Here is a 22,744-nt window from a genome sequence, read left to right as displayed (position 1 = left end):
CTGGCATGTGGGTTCTTAGGTTTCAACTGGCGTGTGGGTTCTTAGGTTTCAATGGGCATGTGGGTTCTTAGGTTTCAATGGGCATGTGGGTTCTTAGGTTTCAATGGGTATGCGGGTTCTTAGGTTTAAATGGGCATGTGGGTTCTTAGGTTTCAATGGGCCTGTGGGTTCTTAGGTTTCAATGGGCATGTGGGTTCTTAGGTTTAAATGGGCATGTGGGTTCTTATGGTTCAACTGGCATGTGGTTCTTAGGTTTCAACTGGCTTGTGGGTTCTTAGGTTTCAATGGGCATGTGGGTTCTTATGTTTCAATGGGCATGTGGGTTCTTAGGTTTCAATGGGCAAGTGGGTTCTTAGGTTTCAACTGGCATGTGGGTTCTTAGGTTTCAATGGGCATGTGGGTTCTTAGGTTTCAATGGCCATGTGGGTTCTTAGGTTTCAATGGGCATGTGGGTTCCTAGGTTTCAATGGGCATGTGGGTTCTTAGGTTTCAATGGCCATGTGGGTTCTTAGGTTTCAATGGGCATGTGGGTTCTTAAGTTTGAATGGGCATGTGGGTTCTTAGGTTTCAATGGGCACGTGGGTTCGTAGGTTTCAATGGACATGTGGGTTCTTAGGTTTAAATGGGCATGTGGGTTATTAGGTTTCAATGGGCATGTGGGTTCTTAGGTTTCAATGGGCATGTGGGTTCTTAGGTTTCAATGGGCATGTGGGTTCTTAGGTTTCAATGGGCATGTGGGTTCTTAGGTTTCAATGGGCATGTGGGTACTTAGGCTTCAATGGGCCTGTGGGTTCTTAGGTTTTAATGGCCATGTGGGTTATTAGGCTTCAATGGGCTTGTGGGTTCTTAGGTTTCAATGGGCATGTGGGTTCTTAGGTTTCAATGGGCATGTGGGTACTTAGGTTAATTGGCTTGTGGGTTCTTAGGCTTCAATGGGCTTGTGGGTTGTTAGGTTTCAATGGGCATGTGAGTTCTTGGCTTCAATGGGCATGTGGGTTCTTAGGTTTCAATGTGCATGTGGGTTATTGGGGTTCAATGGGCATGTGCTGTCAATCCCAATGGAGAAATTACCTGGGAATCGCTCAATAGGGATTATGCTCAGCAACATCGCCACCTACTGTGAACGCTTGGTGGGGCGCTCCTAAAAAAAGGCTCGGGACTCAACGAGGCTCTCCCGGATAAGCACACACCCGTTCTTCGTTTTCAATTCGGAACTGTCACATTTTCCCGTGACACATACGGCCGAAGCAGTGCATTGATGACAAACTGTAAAGATAACCCTAAACCCTTAGCTGTACATAAAATTAATTTAGAAGCAGTTGCCCTTAATATTGAGTCAACTAAAGCCCAGGGAAGGTATATGATTGGGTGAAAATCTGGTCTATGATTGGATTGACACTATGTGCACAATAGAGTCGGAGAGATGTATTTTCATACATGTGGGGGACAGCAGTCACTTTGACTTTCATTTAGACCTTGGCTTACGCATGCGGTCAAACTAAGGCAGGCAGACAAACCCAGCCATGTATCAAGGGGAAGCCCAGAAAATATGGAACGTTGGACCAAAGCTGTGCTAACGTTGATCCAAAAATTTCAGCCACGTACTAACGTCCACTCAACGTTGGCATGTTTACTGGGAGGGTGATGGGGGTAATCACCTCCCTTTGAGACCACCAACCCGCACCACCCCTTCAGTGCGTGAAGATCCATTACCGGAGAAACCTGTAACTTGGGTCCTGGGCCAAGCAAAGTATATCCAATTCTATGAATCATGAAAATGTTTGTACAAAAACAGAAACCAAAAACATATTGCATGACTTCCCTCTAACTCTTGCTCGTTAATTTCCCAAAACTTAGCAAAGCCACTCAATTATCCCATGAGGTTTCTGACCGAGTTTTCAGTGAAGCGTGCCATGCTGCTGCTGGGTAGTAACAGGAAGTAACCCCCATTTAAGTATTTCACTTCATCATCAACCGTTTTCTATCCACTGTTGAACGCCTCTCCACATCATCGTCATGCATCAAGGACGTGTAAAGAAACCAGCCTGCCTTATCATCACCAGCCATGGGCAATCCACTGCTGGATGAATGCATTTCAAATCCACTGCCATGTCACAATCTTGTGATATAATAACCCATCTACCACCTGCACGATTTCATAACTCCATCTCCTCGGAAGACGTTGTTCTTGTATGCGTTCCATTCCTTTACTGCCATTCCTATCATATAATTCCAGAGCCAACTTACTCTTTCTTAACGGGTTCAATATCATTATCCAGTGTGTGTGTATTTGTCTCGATGTAATTCCAAGCAAGTCTCTCCATGCTTTTTGTGAACTTTTCAGTTCCAATCCATTTCGTTCACCATATTCATACTTCTCCTTATTGCCAATCACAAAGGTTATTCAATGTATAATCACTGTTTTAAATAGAAAATTCTGCTCCCAGTTGGCATTTATTCAGTTTATGTAATGTTGAAGGTGGAGGTGCCCCAGTTCTGGTTCAGATATCACTCACCACTGATGGTAGCTGTGGCCAGGAATCAAACTCGGGTCGTTAGGTTCATTGTGCAGTGTGTGAACTATTGTTACCGCTCCAACCAAGGGTGCCCTTTGTTAAACACCTGTGATGAGATCTATAGCTCCAATCACAACCAGGGGAGGGGTATCTCCTTCACCACCACATCATCATCTCAAGGGTGTGTAAACTGGTATCCACCTGAAGCTGCACCACTTTGTAGCGAATTAGAAGTCGTTCTTCAACCAAAATCACCCTGAATGAGCCCAATCTCGTTGGATCTTGGAGGCTAGAGGATCGAGCCGGGTAAGTGCTTGGAAGGGTGACCACCAGTGCATACCAGGTGTTGTAGGCATTCCATGTTGAGGTCTGCGAGGTGTCAGGAGATAGACAGCCGTACAGCACAGATATATTGGGTTCAATACCCGATTTAAAATGCTATTTGAATTGTATATACACTGTTAGTATTTGGATGGAAAACTACCTCGAAATATCAGGTATTATAGTTGGGGCTGTGAGGTGGCCAGGAGATGTGTATAACGAGGGATTCTTAAATATATCTGTGCAAAGCTTTCAGTGTTACCCATTGGTATGTGTGGGTTGTTTTCAGGTACTCCAGTTCCTCCCTTCATGCCAAACGCTCTTTCGTGGAATTGGTCAAACAAAGCAAGAATGTGGGATCCTGCTGAAAAAGTCCAAGACTCAGTGAGGCTCTCTCCAGGTTAAGTTGACATTATTCTATTATTGACTTCAAACTTTCGTGACCGCAGCAATTCATATTCTTGGTTCTTTTGGTAAAGTCAAGTAGATAGAAAATAAAAATAATGAAATTAAAATTAATAAATTGAAAATAATAAAAGCAAAAAAACCCACGACGTTTCGATCGCAACACAAACGGTCTTCATCAGGCGGATGATGAAGACCGATTTGTGTTGCGATCGAAACGTCGTGGTTTTTTTGCTTTAATTATATTCAATGTTTTATTTTTAATTTATTTTCTATCTAAGTGACTTTACCGAAAGAACCAAGAATATTATTATATTATTAAACTGGAACTTGTCATAGGAATGTGGAACTTCCAGAGCCAACTAACACTGTTCACACCAAAAAATTGAAAACAAATCATAGGACAGGACTACTGTAATGTGTTCACTTTATTTTAAAAATAGAATCAGTTACGCAATGCATGCTTATCTAATATTGTACATAGCTCTAAGTCATTGGTCAACGCAAACTGATGATTGCAAGTGCAATTCTGCATAAGTTTAAGAACACATGATATAGACCACACATGACTTGTACCGTTCCAGTTTAGGCCATCTTCATTCAAAAATGGTAAAGCAATCAGTGTAAGACAACTCTGTGCACATTTTACACATATCCTTGGACATATACATAAAGTAACCCGGTAAACATGGAACGTTAGGCCAACGTTGCATGAACGTTGGTCCAATGGTTCTAACCGCATGCGAACGTTGGCCCAACGTTGCCCATGGTATACTTCGGGTATATCCACAGAAAAATTGTTAACTCCAACTACACCCATCCAGGTCACCTTTGGAAAAAAAAACTAAATCTTAAATTCTAGATTTGAAGTTTTCGTGACTGCAAGGATCCATACTCATGGTTCTTTCGGTAAAGTATCGTAGGTAAAGAAAATAATAAATGCAAATTAAAAATAAAAATAAATAAAATTAAATCACGACGCTTCGATTGCAACACAATCAATCGTCATCAGGTGTGAACACCACAGCAAGAAAATTTATACTAAAGTGGGAGTGATTTTTATTGATTATTTCTTTACCTATGTGACTTTACAGAAAGAACCAAGAGTATATAAAATAAAATGTATTATCAGCTGGTTAAAGGACCCAATGTATAATAACCCCATTCAAGTTCGGGGAACACTGCTTTACCCCCAGCTTCATGGTGAAAATGTAGAAATGTAACATTTCCATGCCCAATAACAGTGTGAAAATCACTAGGGCCATGTGTTTTGGCCATTATATCGAGATGTGAATATGACCTTACGCATATACATGGTTAATATTTTTTTAGAATGACATCTGCAATGTGTTTAATATGAAATAGAAGAGAATAATTATGCCAGGGATTATTACGTAGATTAGTTTCGTTTTAGTTAATCGTGTGACCGCCACAGTGGTTATCGCCCTGCAATATGAAGTTGGAGACTGCATCAGATGCCCAGCCTGATCTAAGCCGAGTGGCAAGTAATATCTGAACTGGTCCTGGGCTTCCCTTTTCATAAACCCGCAATGACCGGCATGGTGAAGTAAACTCAAACAACCCCATGACTGACATGGGGAGGCCTTCATCCAGCAGCAGATTAACAAATAGCATGTAAATTATTACCTGCATGAGTCTACGGTACATTTAACATTCTCAACACATCCGGAACACCGCAAACACATGCATAAACATAGTGAAAAAAAACACACTTTGTAAATTGTCCAGCATGTGCTAAATGAGACGCAAACAACCAAACGTACACTGCAGTACCTACATTATAAATGCATATGCCAATCCAAAAAAACCGATTAAAAGTGGACACAAATAAACTAAGAATACCTATTCTACATACGTACAATTCATAAAATAAAAAAAAAACTGTAAAACGCAACCCAGCAGTAAGTGAGCCCATGTGGTTCCACAACTATGACTTGGTCCTTACAGCTGCTGGTAGGACAACAGCAACCATGAATGACGCACCTGCAAATATAAGCAATGGGGCGACATGAGCAGCCGCTCAAATACCTGCCCAAGTGTTCAGGTGCAGCCCTGAAATTGCTTGCTCAGGCCACCATTGGCGGAGGGGTTCACTCCACTCGGGCGAACGCGAGAGGGCATTTTGGTCTGCTTTTCTACACTGACCAGATGGATTGAAAAAAGGTGGGCGTACCCACACTTTATCTCACTGCACGCGACTTGCCGATCTTCTCATTGTCTTGGGTGGACAGAGGCAGGGAAATTTGATGGAAAAAAAACCTGCCCGTGCGGCTAGACGCCGCCATCTTGGACAGTAAAGCGATGGGCGGGTTCGGAGCCGGCCATTTCCGACGGGCCGCGTGCTGTGGAGGGTGCGGCAGCTGCTGCTGCTGCCGTACTGGGCAGTGCCGATCGCAGCCATCGACTTCCTCATGTTAAAGACTTAATTGCGGCTGGTGGCGACTAGAGCGCCTTCACCTGGCGTTTCGAGGCGGCGTTCCAATCAGTCCACTGGACGGAAGAGGAGGAGGCGCTGGTCGCTCTACCGACCGTGTTAGATAACGACGCTCTGGCGGTCTTCAGGTCTATTCCTCCAGAAAAGAGAGCAACGTTGCAAAGTGCGTATGCCGAGATGGCGGAAGTCTATGAGCCACCATCAGACACACGGAGGAAGTTTATGCAGCGTAAGCGAGGTAGTTCAGAAACTCCCCTGGCCTACCATAGTGCTTTGATGGCGTTGGCCATGGCTGCCTACCCCGCTGTGACACAAGAGGCCCTCGACCTGCTTGTAATGGACCGTATGCTAGCGCTGGCAAGGGACATGGGAGTAGTTCTATCTGCGTGCAGCCACGAGATGCAATCGTCCCGATGGGCTGCTAAATGCCTTCATGCACACGAGAATCTGCAGTGGTGGTCGCAGATGGCGGCGTGTACGGGTGACCCTAGTCATGACGGGGAACCACAGGACTGGTCACCGGCCAAGGTTGTCGGCATTCCGCCTGGGGACGAGTCTCCCGACGGCGATCTAGCAGCTGCGGCTTATCGATGGGATCGGAAACGGGGTGATGCTGCTCGTCGCCGGGGGTCCGTAGGACCACGTCCCCGTGATGATCGGGGGTCACAAAGGCCGGCCGTCACCTGCTACCGATGCGGCCGGCTGGGTCACTTCGCGAGGGAATGCCGGAGTCGTCCTCGTTCTCCATCTTCAGCTGCGGCTCCTGCTGCCCCTCTGATGGCTCATCCTCCAAACCCGCAGGCGAGTCGGTACACATCAGACACACGGCCCATTTTGCAACCTCATACATCTCAGGTCATGGTGCCGTTCGCTCACAGCTAGATTCGATTGTTAATTCCGGCCATTCGGGTTCGGTTACACGGAATTGGCCCAATTCGCTCACACAATGGAAGAAATTGGGCGTTGGGTGGTCGCGGCGGCGGCTGCGGGATCCTCGATGGTACCCGGTTCGATACAGGGAGCATCTTGGTGGACACGGATGTAATTTTTCAATTGTTGTCAATTCCCGTTACTGAAATCGTTGATGCTTGTGTTGCGGCTAATGGGGGCAGCATGGGCATCATTGGCCAGTTGGATGCCCTCATTGTTATTGGTGATGTTGCCGTATCAGGACCGGTTTTGATCTCTAGGTTGTTATCTGTGCCCTGTTTGTTGGGTACTGATTTCCTTCGACATATGCCCGTTAAGATCCTGGTCGATCAGGGTTGCTTGGAGATGCCTTCGGGTCGCAAATTGTTTTTTTGCCGTCCCCATTGCTGCGTTCGCCACCGGGCGCTGCAGTTCAGGCCCTCGTTGATATCAAGGTAGAGATTCCGCTGGGTTCCCAGATGCTTGTGCCATTGTGCTATCGTAAGGGGATTTGGGTGTGTTGATCCGAAGGCTGGGATCCTTTTGACCCCGTCTAATACCGCAACTCGAGGTCTGGTGCTTTCTGGCGCACAGACAATAATTCGCTCCGAGCAGGTCCCGTTCTTGCAGGTACTCAACAGGGGGCCGGACGTTGTGATAGTTCCCGCTGGTACGGTGTTGGCTCATGCCACCACCGTGTTTTCGGACCATGACGAGGTTGAGCCACGGCGGTTGGTGGGAGCGGCTCAGCCCTGCCATGTGCCGGATGAGCGATTGGTTGCCGTGTTGTGTGGAGAGAATGCGTCCTTGTCCTCTGACCAACGGGGTAGATTGTGTGCCCGATTATGCGAATTTTCGGACGTTTTTAGTAGGGATGAAATATTGATATGGGTTACGTCCAACCCTATTCGACAAAACTCACACTGGTTGAGCCCGGTGGAGAAGGAACGCGTGCAACGGGCGGTCAACGACATGCTGGCCGCCGATATTATTTCCCCGTCTAATAGCCCTTGGGGCGTGCCCGTTGTGCTTGTCCAAAAAAATGGTAGGCTCAGATTTTGCGTCGATTTCCGCAAGCTGAATAAAGTTTCGGTAGCCGACGCATATCCACTTCCGCGTATGGATGACTCTCTAAATGCCTTGTCCGGCGCACGGTATTTTTCCACTCTTGATCTGTCTTCGGGGTTTTGGCAGCTACCCCTGGACGACTCATCAAAACCCAAAACTGCATTTAGCACACCTCAAGGTCTCTTCCAGTTCAACTGCCTTCTGATCGGCTTGAATTCGGCCCCGGCCACCTTTCAGCGGTTAATGGAGCTAGTTTTGACCGGCTTACAGTTGGACAACGTTATTGTGTTTAGTCGCACTTTCGACTAACATCTGCGGCAATTGCGCTCCGTTTTCGATAGAATGCGCTCTGCTAACTTGAAATTTAAGCTGGCCAAATGTCACTTGCTGCAGAATTCGGTACGCTATTTGGGTCATATCGTTAGTTCTGAGGGCATCACCACGGACCCTGAAAAGACTGCCTGTGTCCGCGATTGGCCGGCCCCCACGGGTTTGGGGGATGTGCGCAGCTTCGTGGGATTTGCGTCATACTACCGTAGATTCGTGCCGCACTTTGCTACGGTCGCTAGACCATTGCACGCGTTGACTGCTAAAAATCAGAAGTTTAAATAGGGTCCGGAGGAAGAGGCTGCGTTTTCTGCCCTCCAGGAACAGCTGACTAACGTGCCCGCGCTCGGGTATCCTGATCCTTCGCTTCCATTTCTCCTTGACACCGACGCTAGCGATACGGGCATCGGCGCTGTCCTGTCTCAAATTAAGAATGGTGTGGAAAAAGTGGTCGCGTACGGCAGCCGTGTCCTTTCGCCTGCGGAACGTCGTTATTGTGTTACCCGGAGGGAACTTTTGGCCATTGTTTATTTCGTCTGCAAATACAGGCCTTACCTTTATGGCAGGGAGTTTGTTGTCTGCACCGATTATGCGGCTCTACAATACTCCTTGAAAATCGAGCAGCCAGCTGGCCAACTCTCTCGTTGGCTAGAAATTTTGCAGGAATTCTCTTTCAGCGTTGTTTACCGTAAAGGCTCTCGCCATTCCAACGCGGATGCTTTATTGCGACTGCCACAACTGCCTCGCTGCCCGTGTTTGTTTGGGACGAGTCGTTGTGTACCCCTTGCCTTACAAGCGTGTACGGCAATGTCTGCTGTCGCCGCTTATAAGCCTCTACACGGGTGTGCCGGATGACAGCGTGTTGCAGCTTCCTCACGCCGTATGGATGCGCGAGCAACTGCTTGACGACTCTCTAGGGGATCTTCGGCGTCGGGCAGGGCGCGCGCAGGTGACTTTCCCTGCTGGCGAAGGTGGTCGGTTGACTTTTCACGATGGCCTTTTGATGTGGAGGGAGGATACATTGGATCGTTGGCGGGTTGGTTCATGCGCTGCATGGGGAGAAATTGTTACACCTTGGAGTTCAGAAGTCGCTGTTGACATTGCAACGGGATTACTATTGGCCGGGAATGACGGCCGATGTCTCCAAATGGATCCAATCTTGTACGGCTTGTGCTCAGAGGAAACCGCCGCAGCAGAAAGTCACCCGCCGCGTATCAACGATTTGGTGGCACTCGATGTCTTAGGGCCCTTTCTGGTCACATCTAGAGGGAACAAATTCCTTTTGGTGGGTGTCGAATATTTTTCTCGCTGGCTGATGGCTTGGCCGCTACCAGACCAGTCGGCGGCCGCCATTGCCGACGCGTTTTTGAACGGGTATGTTATGGATAAGGGTGCTCCCAAACAGCTGCTTACGGACCAGGGTCGGAACTTCTCCTCTAAATTGTTGCGTGAGCGAGATCTGCGATGCTTTGGGCACTAAGAAAATCAGAACGTCGCCGTACCACCCGCGTGGCTAGAGGAGAGGGAGGGGGCGTGGCTAGAGGACAGGGAGGGGAGGACTCGTGGTCGGTGTGGGAAGCCTGGGTTCCGGACCGCATCGCTGCTCATCCTCGCCACGGACCACGTGGCGGATCCTCCAACGGAGCTCTCCCCTCCTTCCGGCACGCCGTCAGTCAGCGGCGAGGCCGGGAGAGTGAAGTGAGCCGTGGGGGTAACTCGGAGAGGGACGCCTCATCTACGGTGTTGAGAAGAGGGAAATCACCCGGAGGGGGAGGGAGCAGAGCTGTGCCGTACTACCGTTAATTAAAGAAGCACAAGCATCGTTGTGGAAGTATTTTATTACGTATGTAAAAATATAATTTAAAAAATTACTTACGTGGAATAGCGACTAAATATAAATGACCAACCCCACTGGTGAACTGGTAGGATCTGTTTGTGTACGCAAAGTGGCATGTCACGTAACACAACGTTCTGTTTAGCCAGTGTATGTTTCAAACACGACCCTCCTGAAAGGGAGCCTTTAAAGACTCAGTAAGGCCCTCCTGGGTAAAAATTGTAAATGATTTAATATACATAGTGCTGCAAACGTAATAAGCTAAATTGCCGCTTTTGAAATGGTACACACAGGTTTGTTGGTTTTAGAAAAAATCCCATATCATCATCATCATTATTATACGTATTTGACATATGCATAATATCTTAATAGGCTCTCACCTATGCATATACAGATAGGCATGCAGTACTGATATGTATGATGCTCAGTACAGTAGATCACTGATTACAACATGAATTTTGTTCAAGAATAACTCTGAAAGCGATTATTTGAATTTATATTCAATGTTATGTGGTAAGGGCATGCAACTGTAGCCTATAGGAATGTGAAAATATGCTGTAATGGTCATCTCGGTAGTCTCACTAAATTCTCATCAATGGTAGCAGTGGGATATTTGTAAAAAAATACCTCTAAGAGTGATATCAATTTGGAGAGAGCAGTTATCAAATTCCCTAGAGCTGAATTTCTCCTTGCCCCCCAAAAAAGAGATTTCTGATGCCAATGGGCTGTTATAAATGTCATCTATGTACAGCGCTCGAGTCAAACCACAACTCTGTATAATGAAAGCACCGCGTGACACTGAATCTCCATCCGATATAGCATCTTCAGCTGTTGAGAAGTCAATTACTGCTTTGTTGGCAAGGAACGATGAACCCAAGGAATTCTATGGATCGTCATGATTCTGGGTGCCTATACGATTAAAAAAACTTCATCATGTTCTTACCATCTTGTCTGAATTATTTCTTGGTTGTTCCATCTTTTTTGCACCATTTCCTTTGCTCCATTAGCCTCAATATAACAACGTATTACTCTCCTATGTGTTTGTGGGTTGTTCTGCGTGTTGCTCGGCACCGATGTCTGAAGTTTCGCAGAACTGAAGTCAGTTCCCGAAAAATTCACTTCCGTAAAAAAAAGTTCCCAGCATGTGAAGTGAAACGTCGGGATATCGTGCCGAACAAAACGGGGTAACGTGAAAACACATTGGAGAACTCCACAGCACAACCTCGAAGATCGATTGCATTGTTACAGCACATCGCATGCGATTGGAAGTAATCCATTCTTGAATTAACAAAAAATCAATAGACGTATTGTAAGTGTAAAAATAGATTACAACCAACGAATCCATTCATCGTTACAAGCCGACTTCCTGCCTGCTTCTGATGCATGTTAATCCCAATGGCCCAATCAAAATAAGGATTTGCAACTTGCGACAACAACAAAAATATTTTTCTTGTATTCACCGTGAGCATTTACAGAGCCCTTCTTTATATTCTTAAATTTAGCAGTTGTACCAAAGCTTCCAACCCAAGAAAATGAAGAGGCCTCACCTTATACGGCTACTCACAGAAACCATCCTCACAAAAGAAAGAGACATCCTAAGATGCCGGGGGTATCCCAGTCAGTAGTGTCCCTATGGAGGCTGCAGCCCTCGCTGGATCTTGCTCGGCTGAGGGATTGTGGGTAGGTGGGCTAGAACAGCTAGATGAGGGGGGGGGGGGGGCACTTGGTGCCCGCCTTACAACTCTCTCTGCACATGTTCGTGGGCCCGACAGGAATTTCTAAATGTAAGACTTTAAAGAAGACTCCTGGTGGATGCTGACATAGAACAATTTAATGCCTCAGTGCTGCCACCTCTACTTATGTTGAACTACTTTCACACCGCATGTAATCAACAGTGGCAATCAGAGGTACATCACAGCATTGCTTCTGAACCAGACACCATTTAAACTAAATATAATAACGCATTATTTTTGTGGTAGCCCTCATATTTAAATTAAACTCCTCGTATATATATGACCCTCTTACCTGAAATTGGCTTATTCATAACACACTCCACACATATTAACGTCTCTAGGTTAAAATGTAGTACTAAATTATGCGATATTTCTCTGAGACGACAATGGCCAAAATGGCAAACGATCCGGAATGTTTAACCAGCGACAAAATCTTGCCATAGAATATTCAAACTTTGCTCTTTACTATGGGTCTCCAGACACTGAGCTGACAAGACTGCCAGACCACATGCTATTGCGACATCACCCACTAGTACTAAATAAGTGCTTGGCCTCAATTCCACTTTGTCCATCACCGAGTCTCTAAATGGTGAAACTATGTAATCGGCTAAATGTTAAAACTGCTCGTCGCTTCAAAGCCACAGATTTGTTTAGCAAAGTCTCACTATGCTGATGAGACCCAGAAATTCCAAAACGAGTTTTTTGCTCCTCAACAAAAGCTGCTGCTTAATATTGAATTGGAAAGCCAATAGGCTGATGACTAAAATGCATGTTATTCGTATGCAAAAATAGAAAACAGTTATGTTTATATTCTGTGTTTAATCGTCACTGACATAGTTTGAGAAGTACCTATTGTAGATATGTAATATTTTCCCTCACTCAACGATTTGATAAACCGTCAAGAATGAAGGCTTGCTCTTAAATTCCTAAGTCAATTAAATTTTTGTCCACTGTATTGCATGTAAAATCTACAGTGACAAAAAATCACACGCTGCTGAATCAATGCATGTGTAGTGACGTAAATGGAGTCACTATGGCGTATAGCGCCAGCTACTGTCACAAGAGTGGAACGGTGCATCTTGGGCCTCGCTCTGGCACCAGATTGGGGATGGCATAGAAGCGGGCCTGGAGGGTAGGGTTCTGGTGACAGTCAGAGAGAGGGCAAGTAAGGACGTGACAGTCTGGGTGAACCCGAGAGGGCACGTGACCGGGACAGGGTAGCGAGGGGGCCCAAATGGTGGCTTGAGGGACACGTGATGCTCGGTCGAGAACCTTCTGGTAAGAACCAGAAGGGTTGTGGCCGAAGGCGGGGCGAGGCCACGCTCGGGAGCATAAAAGGGAAGTCCCGAGAGCAATCGCGGCTGTCTTCTGGAATCAACCCGTCGGTGCTACGTCTCTTTGATCCTCGGTCCTCGGTCTTAGGGCTTCGGTTTTTAAACTCGCCATCGTGGGTCAGGCAGTGTATTACTGACTGACCCGGTTATGTAGTTACCCCGTTGTGGTCTAGTTAACCAGTCTACGTTTATGTAAAAACCCTGTTGGGGTGTTATAATAAACGTGTTGCCTCCAAGTTAAAGTGTGTGCCTTTGTGGAAACCACTACACATGTATTGTAAGCGTAAATAGTGATTCCCAGAGCTTTCCAGGATGTTTTCGTGTTATACTGCGTGTTGTTGTTTGAATTTCAGAATTACATTTCCTAACAATGCTCTAAGCAACATGGGAGCAAAACGTCGGGCACCGTAGAAAATGGTACGCCGTACAATGCAGCGCAACTGTGAGAAACTACGGCAGTCGAACCGATCTCAATGACCTCCCGACACATTCTTTAACGACAAATAAGCGACTCGTGAAATTGTTACATTCCTGGCCTAGAGATAGCAGCCGACATCATTGTGGGCAGCAATCGAGCGCTTAACTCTAATAAGCTTTTACTTGTGCAGAAAAAAAATGACACTCAAATTAAAAAGCACGCTATGTCTGACACACACACACACCAAGGCAGGGAATCTTGGACCACTTTATCTGGCCCCTTTATGAACGTGGCCCCACAGCTATTATTGCAACCATTAGATACACAGTGACCATCATTGTCCACTCACCTTCCAGGCACTCGATGAGAAAAACCAAAGCAATTGTGCGATGACAACATCACGACGCCATCAGCTAAAATTAAAGAAATTTAAAAGTAATTTATACTTCAGAGCATGCAGCTCGTAAAGCTGAAAGTTGTTGGTTCAAATCCTCATCGGGGGTTGACTGGGCTAGTCATTCCTCTATTGTGGAATAAAGAAGTCAACAGTTGTTTTCTTATGGATTAACTCACCCCCATCATAAAAATGTGCAATTTCCACCACTGGCCTAGAGCTAGAGTGTAATGCCACCCCATGCTTATACGAGTGGGCAACCACTACAACTCGTGGCCACAACGGAATAAACAAATATGACCAGATATTGAGACAACATATTAAGTGGTGGTTTCTGGCATACGCCTTCTTTTAAACAGCTTTTTTTACCCAGTCTTTAGTGCAATCACGACGGGATCTAGCAGAAGGTGGTGGAAGTGATGGCAATGGATGATGGCAGCACCAACCGCGTTAGCGGTGGACGGCCTCTTGACTTGCGTGGAATAAACGATGATGGCACCTTCAGCTCCGCTGTCACTCCTTAATAGAGAACTGCTCCTCCTCCTGCGGTTTGGGGATCCACTCTCCGTAGCCGAGCCGCTCCAGGCTCTCCCACAACCGCTGCTTGGCCATCTGGAAGTCGCCCGCAGCAATCTTGGCCTCGGCATAACTGCCGCCCCCTGGCGGCTCCCGGTGATTGAACTTGTGCCACGTGAGGGTGAAGGCCTTCGATAGCGCCCGCTTGGATAGGCGGGACACCACCAACGCGCCGGTCCTGGGAAAAGTAGGTCCCCACGATACGTTCACGGCGAATTACATTTTTAAATAAATAATATCCGCAACATTGGAGGTGATCGGGTGACTGTAGAGGTCAGAGCGCTGAGCTGGCATGACTGGGACCCCGAGTTTCAATCCAGGCTGGTGTCCGTGATTAACCTGGTTCTCAAAGTGTCGTGAGTTGTCACCACTGATTGCACAAAAAACCGTGACACTAAATTTCGTTCTGCACTTAATTCGGCAGAATTGTGGCTCAAAAATTAAGAATATCAGTTTGATTGTAATGCGATGGACATGACTCTTGTGTGCAGAATGGGTGGGAAAGTGCTGCCCTCAATTGTGTGGACCAGAGGTCACTTCAAGGGATCACAGAAGTAGCTCTGTGAAGTCAACTTCCGTGGGCCATTTTACTTCCCCTGCACCTCCAATTAGCACGGTTGGGTACGTACGGTGCGGAAGAAGTTCAACATACATACATAATAGCTACGCAGAACTGAGCCTGTCTAGTGCCTGGATGGGCGAATACCATCCACAAATAGGTTATCATAGGCGGCTGCGGGGCTACGTGGCAGGCAAGAGGGTGGTGCAGCAAAATCCATTGCTGTACTGCAATTCTATGCTCCCCACCTTCACAAACCCACACTGATGGGCACGGTGAAGTATGGCCAAACAACCCCCACGACTCAAACGATGTGGGAAGGTCCTCGTTCAGGGGTGCATTTGAAAAACGGCTGCACATGCATCGAGCACCAGATCAATCGGTGGGATAAATCCAATTGGTACATTCCATGTTCGTGCCATTCTAATACCGCAAGGCTATCAGAGAGGCTCTATGAACACATTTACATAGTCTTGCAGGAAGGGGAAATGCTCCTACATAGTTTTACCCAATTAGGTAATTCGGTATTTTGACAATTTGGACCGTGATCCTGGCACACACAAACGGCTTACTCTCTTTCGAATAACGTCACGGAATCTTTATCGGCCGCTGTGAAACAGACGCCAGGGGTGGCATTCGGTCGGTGGGTCTCGCGATTCCCAACTCTGCTCCTGATGGGCGGTCGGATGACCCGACGATGACGACCGACGACCGACGACCGACACACGACGCGACACCTTACTGGTCCAGAGCCTTGCCCTTGGTGCCATCCAGGATTTCCGGCCGCTCGTCCCCGAGGCTCCAGTTGGCGCTCGTCTCCTTCGTCTTGCCCACCTGCCTGGCCGAGTCGTACACGCTCACCCGCCCCACCTGCCGGTGCACACACGCGCGCACGCACAGACGCGTGCAGCCATGCACGTCGTATGCATGCAGGTGTCTCGCACAGTGCCCATCTCGTTGATTCCACGCAAGTCAAGAGGCCGTCCACCGCTAACGCGGTTGGTGCTGCAATTATCCATTGCCATCACTTCCACCACCTTCTGCTAGATCCCGTCGTGATATTTGTTCATTCCGTTGTTGCCACGAGTTGTCATGGTTGCCCACTCGTATAAGCATGGGGCGGCATTACACTCATGTTCACAGCTCTAGGCCAGTGGTGGAAATTGCACATTTTTATGATGGGGGTGAGTTAATCCATAAGAAAACAACTGTTGACTTCTTTATTCCACCAGAGGAATGACTAGCTCAGTCAACCCCTGTGCACGCATGGCTGGTTGGCAATTGGGCAGTCCTTTACGCCAGCAGTTCCCAACCTTTGTTTGGCCACTCTAACCCCTTGTTGAATATTGTTTCTACCAGTACCCTCCTTGCCTGACCCCAACATGGTTCTGAGAAATAAATGTATGAATAATGAACGTAAACACTTAGACCTATTGTACATTTTGTGAGGTATCCTAACTAGCTAGTAACTGCAAGCGAATAAAAACAAATTCAATAAAACATCTGGATGCATGACATAATTTGTTCATGCTTGGTCGTTACTCTTGGAAACCACATTACGATCAATGAGTTGAGAACGGTCTTTAACATCATTCTAGGTTACCATATGGAGAAAAATGTTAACGTAATTATTTAATATTGGCAGATTCATACATTGTTATTCACCAATGACTCTCATGTATGAAATAATTTCACACATTGATTAATCGTCTCACGTACCCCCCGGGGACATTGCCGCGTACCCCCGGTTGAAAACCACCGCTTTACGACTTCGAGTGGTGCGAGTAGGGAGATGTTCTTTATACGGGCACGGCAATGGATTCTGACGTCTATCCGTATAGCGCTTTGAGTGTATTGTCAACACATAATGGGCGATTCAGCTTGAATTTTACTCTGGCCTCTCTGTGTGTGCTGGGGAGAAGGGCCATTGCCCGAAATATCGTCTGTGATGTGATGAGTGTGCTAAGTTTTGCCGTTCTTCCTGAAAAGGTCTTAAGAATCAATGAGACTTTCCTGGATGAATGAAGGGCATCATCGCTACGTTCATATCCAAGTCTCACTGAATCTCAATAACTATTTGCAGGAGTCTTGTGCTGGGATGTTGAGCCAATTACATTTTTAAAGAAGCGTTTTGCATGCGGGTAGGAAGCTGATACACAAAGCTGCACACAGACTGGTCACTGTGTTGTCAGCACCTGGCCACGTCACAGTCCAGGGCATTTGGGATCCTCTTGGCACACAATGTAAATCTGCATGATCCACCTACCCACCCCCCCTGCAAAGCTCTGGAATAAAGAGAGAATTATCTTGACGTGTTTTTGTTCTCGGGTTTCTTTCTCGCTAAAGGTGCTTCCTGTGCGCATTGTTTTTCGTTCCAGGGTGTGCCCTTTGTTCTCTCGTTGGGGAAATCCCAATTATTTGGACGTTGTAAAAACAACGAACATCTGACAAAAAAGCAAGTGTCATCAAAATCCACAACGCTAAAGGAGTGGGTGGGGGAACACAAGTTTTGTAAAGGGATGAACAAAAGGATGGCAAGAGAGATATGAGATAAAGATGATGCGAGGGTTTACAGAATGTAACTGGGAAGTAGCCAATCATAAGCAACAGCGATGAGGTTGGTCTTGAGCAACAACTTAAACAGAGGGATAGATTAAGATTTAATTCATTAGTAGCAGGTCACTCCAAATCCGCAGCCCAGGGTAGTGGGAGGGATGGGCAGCGGGAAGGATGGGCAGCGGGAGGGATGGGCTGTGGCGGGTGTGACGCGTTACCCGCGGGTGGTGCAGGGAGAAGCCTGCGGGTGCCACGCTGTTGAAGGTGGCAGCTTCCTTCTCCATGCGGCAGCACACGGCACGCGCCAGGTGTCCGTGGCTGTACAGGTAGCCTGCGTGACACACAACGGCGACCGCCCATCCGTGACCGTCAACCGATGAGAATTGGCGAGCATGTCCAACGGTGATTGGACGTACTTTTTAACCCTGCCAGATGTAACCGGTCGACTGTCAAATTCTAAACTCTTATGCCGAGCACAGATGTACGTATGTTGAACTTCTTTCGCACCATACGTAGCCAACCGTGCTAATCGAAGATGCGATATTGTAAGTTAATCATGACTCTTAATTTACATGCACCGATTCTCCCTATTATCCATGATTTTCTGCCTATTGTTCCATCCCACATTGCAGAAGAGCTTCCTATTATCCGTAAATCGTTTGTGGATGTTGAGTGATGTGGAAAATGTTCATTTATCATCCGCGGGGTAAAACGTTATTTTTAAAATACATCTGCAGATGTGGGTAGATGCCTTGGCATCCTCATTAGCATTGGAATGGGCATTTGAACAGGCGCTGCTTGAACCATGCATGAAGCTGTGTCCATTCATGGACAAAGCTGTGTCCTTTTGATTGTCCATTCAAACACCCAATTGAAATGCTAATGAAACATTCCAGTAATTGACTTTTGTGTTGGAAAGCGAAATCTATCGCACTTCTCCCTGAAGGAGTCCGAAACTGCCTATTGATTTATCGAATACAGTGGTGGGGAGATGTTATCTTTCTCGCCTGGTACGCAGGAGGGCGTGGGTTCAATCCCGACTCTAACGACACCTGTATATATGGAGTTTGCATGTTTTCTCCGTGGTAGTCATGTGGATTATTCTCTTAGAAACATGCGCTTAGATTATTTGGCTGCTACTATAAATTCCTACATGTGATGATATCAGCCACTTCGATGAGCTGGCATCACGTGTGGCCAGGTCACCTCTGAAAAAAAGCTCCGTGGGCTTGACCAGGTAAAATAAAAATTTGTCATTTAGTGGTAGAGTCCGAAAACTCGTCAATAACACTGTGACGACGTTTCACGCAAAGGCCCTTCTTTACAGCAGAGCCTCCCTGCCTCACCCAGAGTGACGGAGGAGAGGTAGATTGGGTGCAGGAAGTGGGAGAGCAGCGCTCCCTGCAGGCCCAGCGTGTTCCAGCGCAAAACCTTGTCGCTGCACGACATCGTGCGCAGACGCTCGCCGCGCTGCACCCCGTCCCATGTGGGCACGATGTCGCTCGACTCCACTGGGATGGTGCCCTCGCCTGTGCCAACAATGTTACCGCCCAACGTCGTTTTAATCATAACCACCATCAACACCACGATTGTCATCGCTGCCACGATCATCAACATCATCGCCACCATTATTACCAATTCTCCATTTCATTCCAATGATAATACAAACCCCAATTAGAATGTTACAATAAGCCCCAAAGTAAATGCTACTGCTTATAGGCCCTGTTTATTCCACTGCCAGCCATCCTCACTGCTCAGCTAGCCCTGCGGTTTGTCCGTCCCACGGGTCGGGCATGGGACCCGAAAACTTTAACAGAGGACAAAATCACAAGATGCACAAATGTTTCAGGGCACCAGACCAACCTTTCCGTTCTGGCCAAGCCAGAACTTTTGTTGGCTTCATCTTCAGGGCAAGATGTTAAGTGACTCAAGCAAGAGGTCACGACACTACAGGTTTAGTCGCTCACCGTTCTCGACCTTGGTCCGCAGCTTGCCCTGCTTGTTGTTGTCGAAGATGGGCGCGTGTGTGTGCGGGTCCCCGGCTGCCCCATCGCTGCACGTCTTGTCAAATATCGCGCCGTCCCCGCAAGGTGCAGTGCTGGAACATGAAGGGATGGGTGGGGAGACGGTGGGGGAGGAGAGGGGGGGGGATGTTAGAGCGCACATAGCCAGCCGGCCAACTCTAAACTATTTTTTATTTTACAGGGTAAGGCCCACTGAGATATTTAGCTCTTTTTCAGAAGCGACCTAGCCACAAGTGAAAGCTCAACGAAGTGGCTTATCACGTGGAAATTTTAAAGCAGCCAAATATTAAACGCGTGTTGATTCTAAATGTTGAAGGAAAAAAACGGGAAGATCCAGAGAAAAATGCACGTGACCATGGGGAGACCATGCCCACTCCAAATATACAACAGGTGTCATGGTTGGCATCGAACTCACAACCTCCTGTATACCGGGTGAGATAGTTAACATCTTGCCACCGTGGCGACCTGATGGGTTCCATCCCTTCAAGCCTGCTCTATTCTCTGCCACCGCAAAAGCTTAAATACACAATGCTATGAAACTTACATGTCAATCCACTGCTGGATGACAAGTTATTATTGTTATTTGGAACTTGGGAAAAAAGATGATGTGTCAGCAATACAAAGGGCAGAACAAGGAGACAAGGTGGAAGTGAAACACCATGTCCTGCAACATGGTACGGAATAGTGTAAGCAGTCAAACTGCCAGACCGCGTTCGTGCTACGTTATGGATAAAGCGAGCACGGTTTCCGAGCCACGCACTGTGCCCTGTGGATTGTTAGTTTGTTCAAAACACACACATACACACCTACAGAAGGGCAATGTTAAAATGTTCATGTTTTAATTGTCGCTCATCCGCTGGCGTGCTCTGCACCCATGCCGCCGTGGTGCGTGGCAGCCGGGCCCCACCTGATGTATAGGTGGAAGCTAACGTCCGCCCGCACGCGCAGTTTCCCGTCTTCGCCCGGGACCAACACGCTGGGCTGCGCCCCCACGGGGTCGTAGCTCAGCAGCTGGTGATACAGGAACCTTCCAGAGACAGGAAGGGGAAGAGGAGGAAGTGACGCGGTGCGTCGTGCGTCAAGATACAAAAAGGAACCAGGTCGCATCTTGTCGGTACGTATTTAACTTGTAGCTATGCTGCTCGGCACGATTATGAAGCTTTGTTGAATTCAATAATTGCGTGAACAGCAATAATTAGGATAAAATTAGAGGCTATGTACCCCCATCGAACAATATTTTGGTCGAAGAAATGTTTTGACTTGGATCCATAGAATACCGTAGCTACATAGCGAGGCATGAATTGTCGACCTTCTGCATGTGGCTCACGAGCCACGGTCTGGTCACCGCTTATGGACAAAAGGTCACGCGGTGGCTTTGTTTTCCTGCAGTTCTGGACCAACTGCTCGTGCACGGAAGCAGGGCCCCAGACAGGAGGGTGGGGATGATGGGGCAGTTTATCACGAACCTTCAATCCAGGGGTGGGGGCATCGGAAAAGGTCGAGAGAGGGGGGGGGGGGGGGAGAGCCTCAGAGGGGGCCACATACAGGGACCACGCAAGGGGACCCACAGATCGGGCCACGTGCGGCATTTTGCCCTGGCTCTGCCAACACAAAAAAAAAAACTCTTGGCAGCGCAGCGCGATGGAAGTCTCACCGCATAAATCCGCGGCGCGTGATGACCTCGGCGTGGCTGTCGTTCACCGTCTCCCCGCTCAGGCTCAGCTCCTCGCCCTTCACGCAGCGGTTCCCTGGGGCGGTGGGGGGGGGGGGGAGCAGTGGGAGTGGAGGGGGTGGTGCCACAGCAGAGGGGCGGTCAGAGTGATGGCGGCGCCGACGCTTCTGCTCGGCTTTACCGCGCCGGCGCCCGTTGCACTCGCGAGTCGCGAACCTCACCGCCGCTGGTGAGGGTTATGAGATTGATTGCATGGGAGGCATGGAATGAATAGTAAATGATAACGATGATGATTAGCGTTAGCTAAATTATTCTTATTGTTTTACAATGAGAGATTATGCGGAGATTATGCGGAGTAAGAATGTAGTGGTTCACCTCCCCCCCCCCCCCGTTCTTGAATAAAATTTAAGCCCTGAATCTCAATAAGCCATACAATCACATTAACCACCAATAGCCCTGGTGGTTAATGTGAGGGTTAACATTCACCCCCAGGGCTATGAATAGTGTGAGCGTGAAGGTTAGCATTACAGTTGGAATTAGGATAAACAGAGTAAGACACCCTAGAAGTCGATAAAGCCAACAATGGCCGAGCATTATCTATCCATCTCGTGTCATCGTTATAACGGAGGCTTGACGTACACGACAAACGATTCCCACCTTTTGTGATCTTTGGCATCTGTCACTGAGAAAGCCATATGTCTAACTCACACTGGCCCACGAAATGATCCTGTTTTCCTTCCCTATCTCCATCGCTACGCGTCACGCTGTTGAACTTCTTTCGCGCCGTACGTAGCCAACCATGCTGATCGGAGGTGCGGGGAACAGACAACAAACTAAACACGAAAAAAAATCTCTAGGAATTAGTTTTCAAACTAAATTTCAATGTGCAAAGTTCGCAATAAATAGGTTATTTATCTAGATTTAAAAGTACATCGCGCCAATGGCTTCTTAACATCAGAAGAGCTGAAGCGCATCTGAAAGCACAGCGATGCTAGCCAAAAAGCCGGTGTTCGCGTGATGGTCTATGCTCCTTGATGAGATCAGCAAGATAGTGTGGTTCATTTGTGGCAAGAACTTGATACGATGACAATTTAACTCTCCGCGTGCTTCCTCAGCACAGCAAATCCCTGTTCAACGTGAAGCAGTTTGTCGCTCAACGCGTACCGCGCCCGCTATAACACGAGGAGGTCAGCGCGTGACCGACTACTCTTCTGAGCGGCGTGGGCGTTGGCGGTGTTGTTCGGTGATGCTGGTAGGCTGGTACCGTAGTAAATTTGGTAACGATACTGTCGTAGTGGTACTGTAGTGCTGATGCGTGCTGTGATACACGGCGTGCCTCCCTCTTCCCCATTCTTTGTTTCGGCATCTTTGTTGGCGTGGTGTCATTTCACTCCCTTGTGTTTTTTCACTCGCCACATCTCTCCCGCTCGCGCACTTTATATTGAAATAAATGGTTCGTCACGCAGAGCATATTTATAAAAATACTGTAGAAATACCAAAAAATGTAAAACAGTGTACTGTACCGTCAAATAAAAACAATGAGAAAATTACGGGCTGGAACGGCACCCCCACATTTACCATTATTCCTTATGGGAAAATTACTCTTCATGCTGAATGCGAATTTGCTATGTGTGGCAATTTTT

At 47.5% G+C, this 22,744-nt stretch overlaps 1 protein-coding gene across 2 annotated transcripts in view; it reads right to left on the bottom strand.

Moving 5' to 3' along the window:
- Window positions 1–3,661: 3,661 nt before the first annotated feature.
- Window positions 3,662–22,744, bottom strand: part of LOC144945887 (double-stranded RNA-specific adenosine deaminase-like) — a 35,470-nt gene continuing 16,387 nt past the window's right edge. The window contains exons 9-16 of one of the 2 annotated variants that reach the window (XR_013639725.1): window positions 21,084–21,177; window positions 20,337–20,456; window positions 19,373–19,503; window positions 18,752–18,934; window positions 17,624–17,736; window positions 15,592–15,719; window positions 14,161–14,468; window positions 3,662–9,736 (exon numbers count right to left, since the gene is read on the bottom strand). Coding sequence is in view for 1 of the 2 variants with exons in the window: in XM_078874506.1 (XP_078730632.1) it covers window positions 14,228–14,468; window positions 15,592–15,719; window positions 17,624–17,736; window positions 18,752–18,934; window positions 19,373–19,503; window positions 20,337–20,456; window positions 21,084–21,177 (1,010 nt within the window). In the remaining variant the exon portion in view is untranslated. The other variant, XM_078874506.1, reaches the window with a different exon arrangement.

The sequence above is a fragment of the Lampetra fluviatilis genome, chromosome 39 (genome assembly GCF_964198595.1).
Source record: "Lampetra fluviatilis chromosome 39, kcLamFluv1.1, whole genome shotgun sequence".
Taxonomy (NCBI): Eukaryota; Metazoa; Chordata; class Hyperoartia; order Petromyzontiformes; family Petromyzontidae; genus Lampetra; species Lampetra fluviatilis.
The sequence above is the reverse complement of the archived record's forward strand: the minus strand, read 5'-3'. Positions and strand labels throughout refer to the sequence as shown.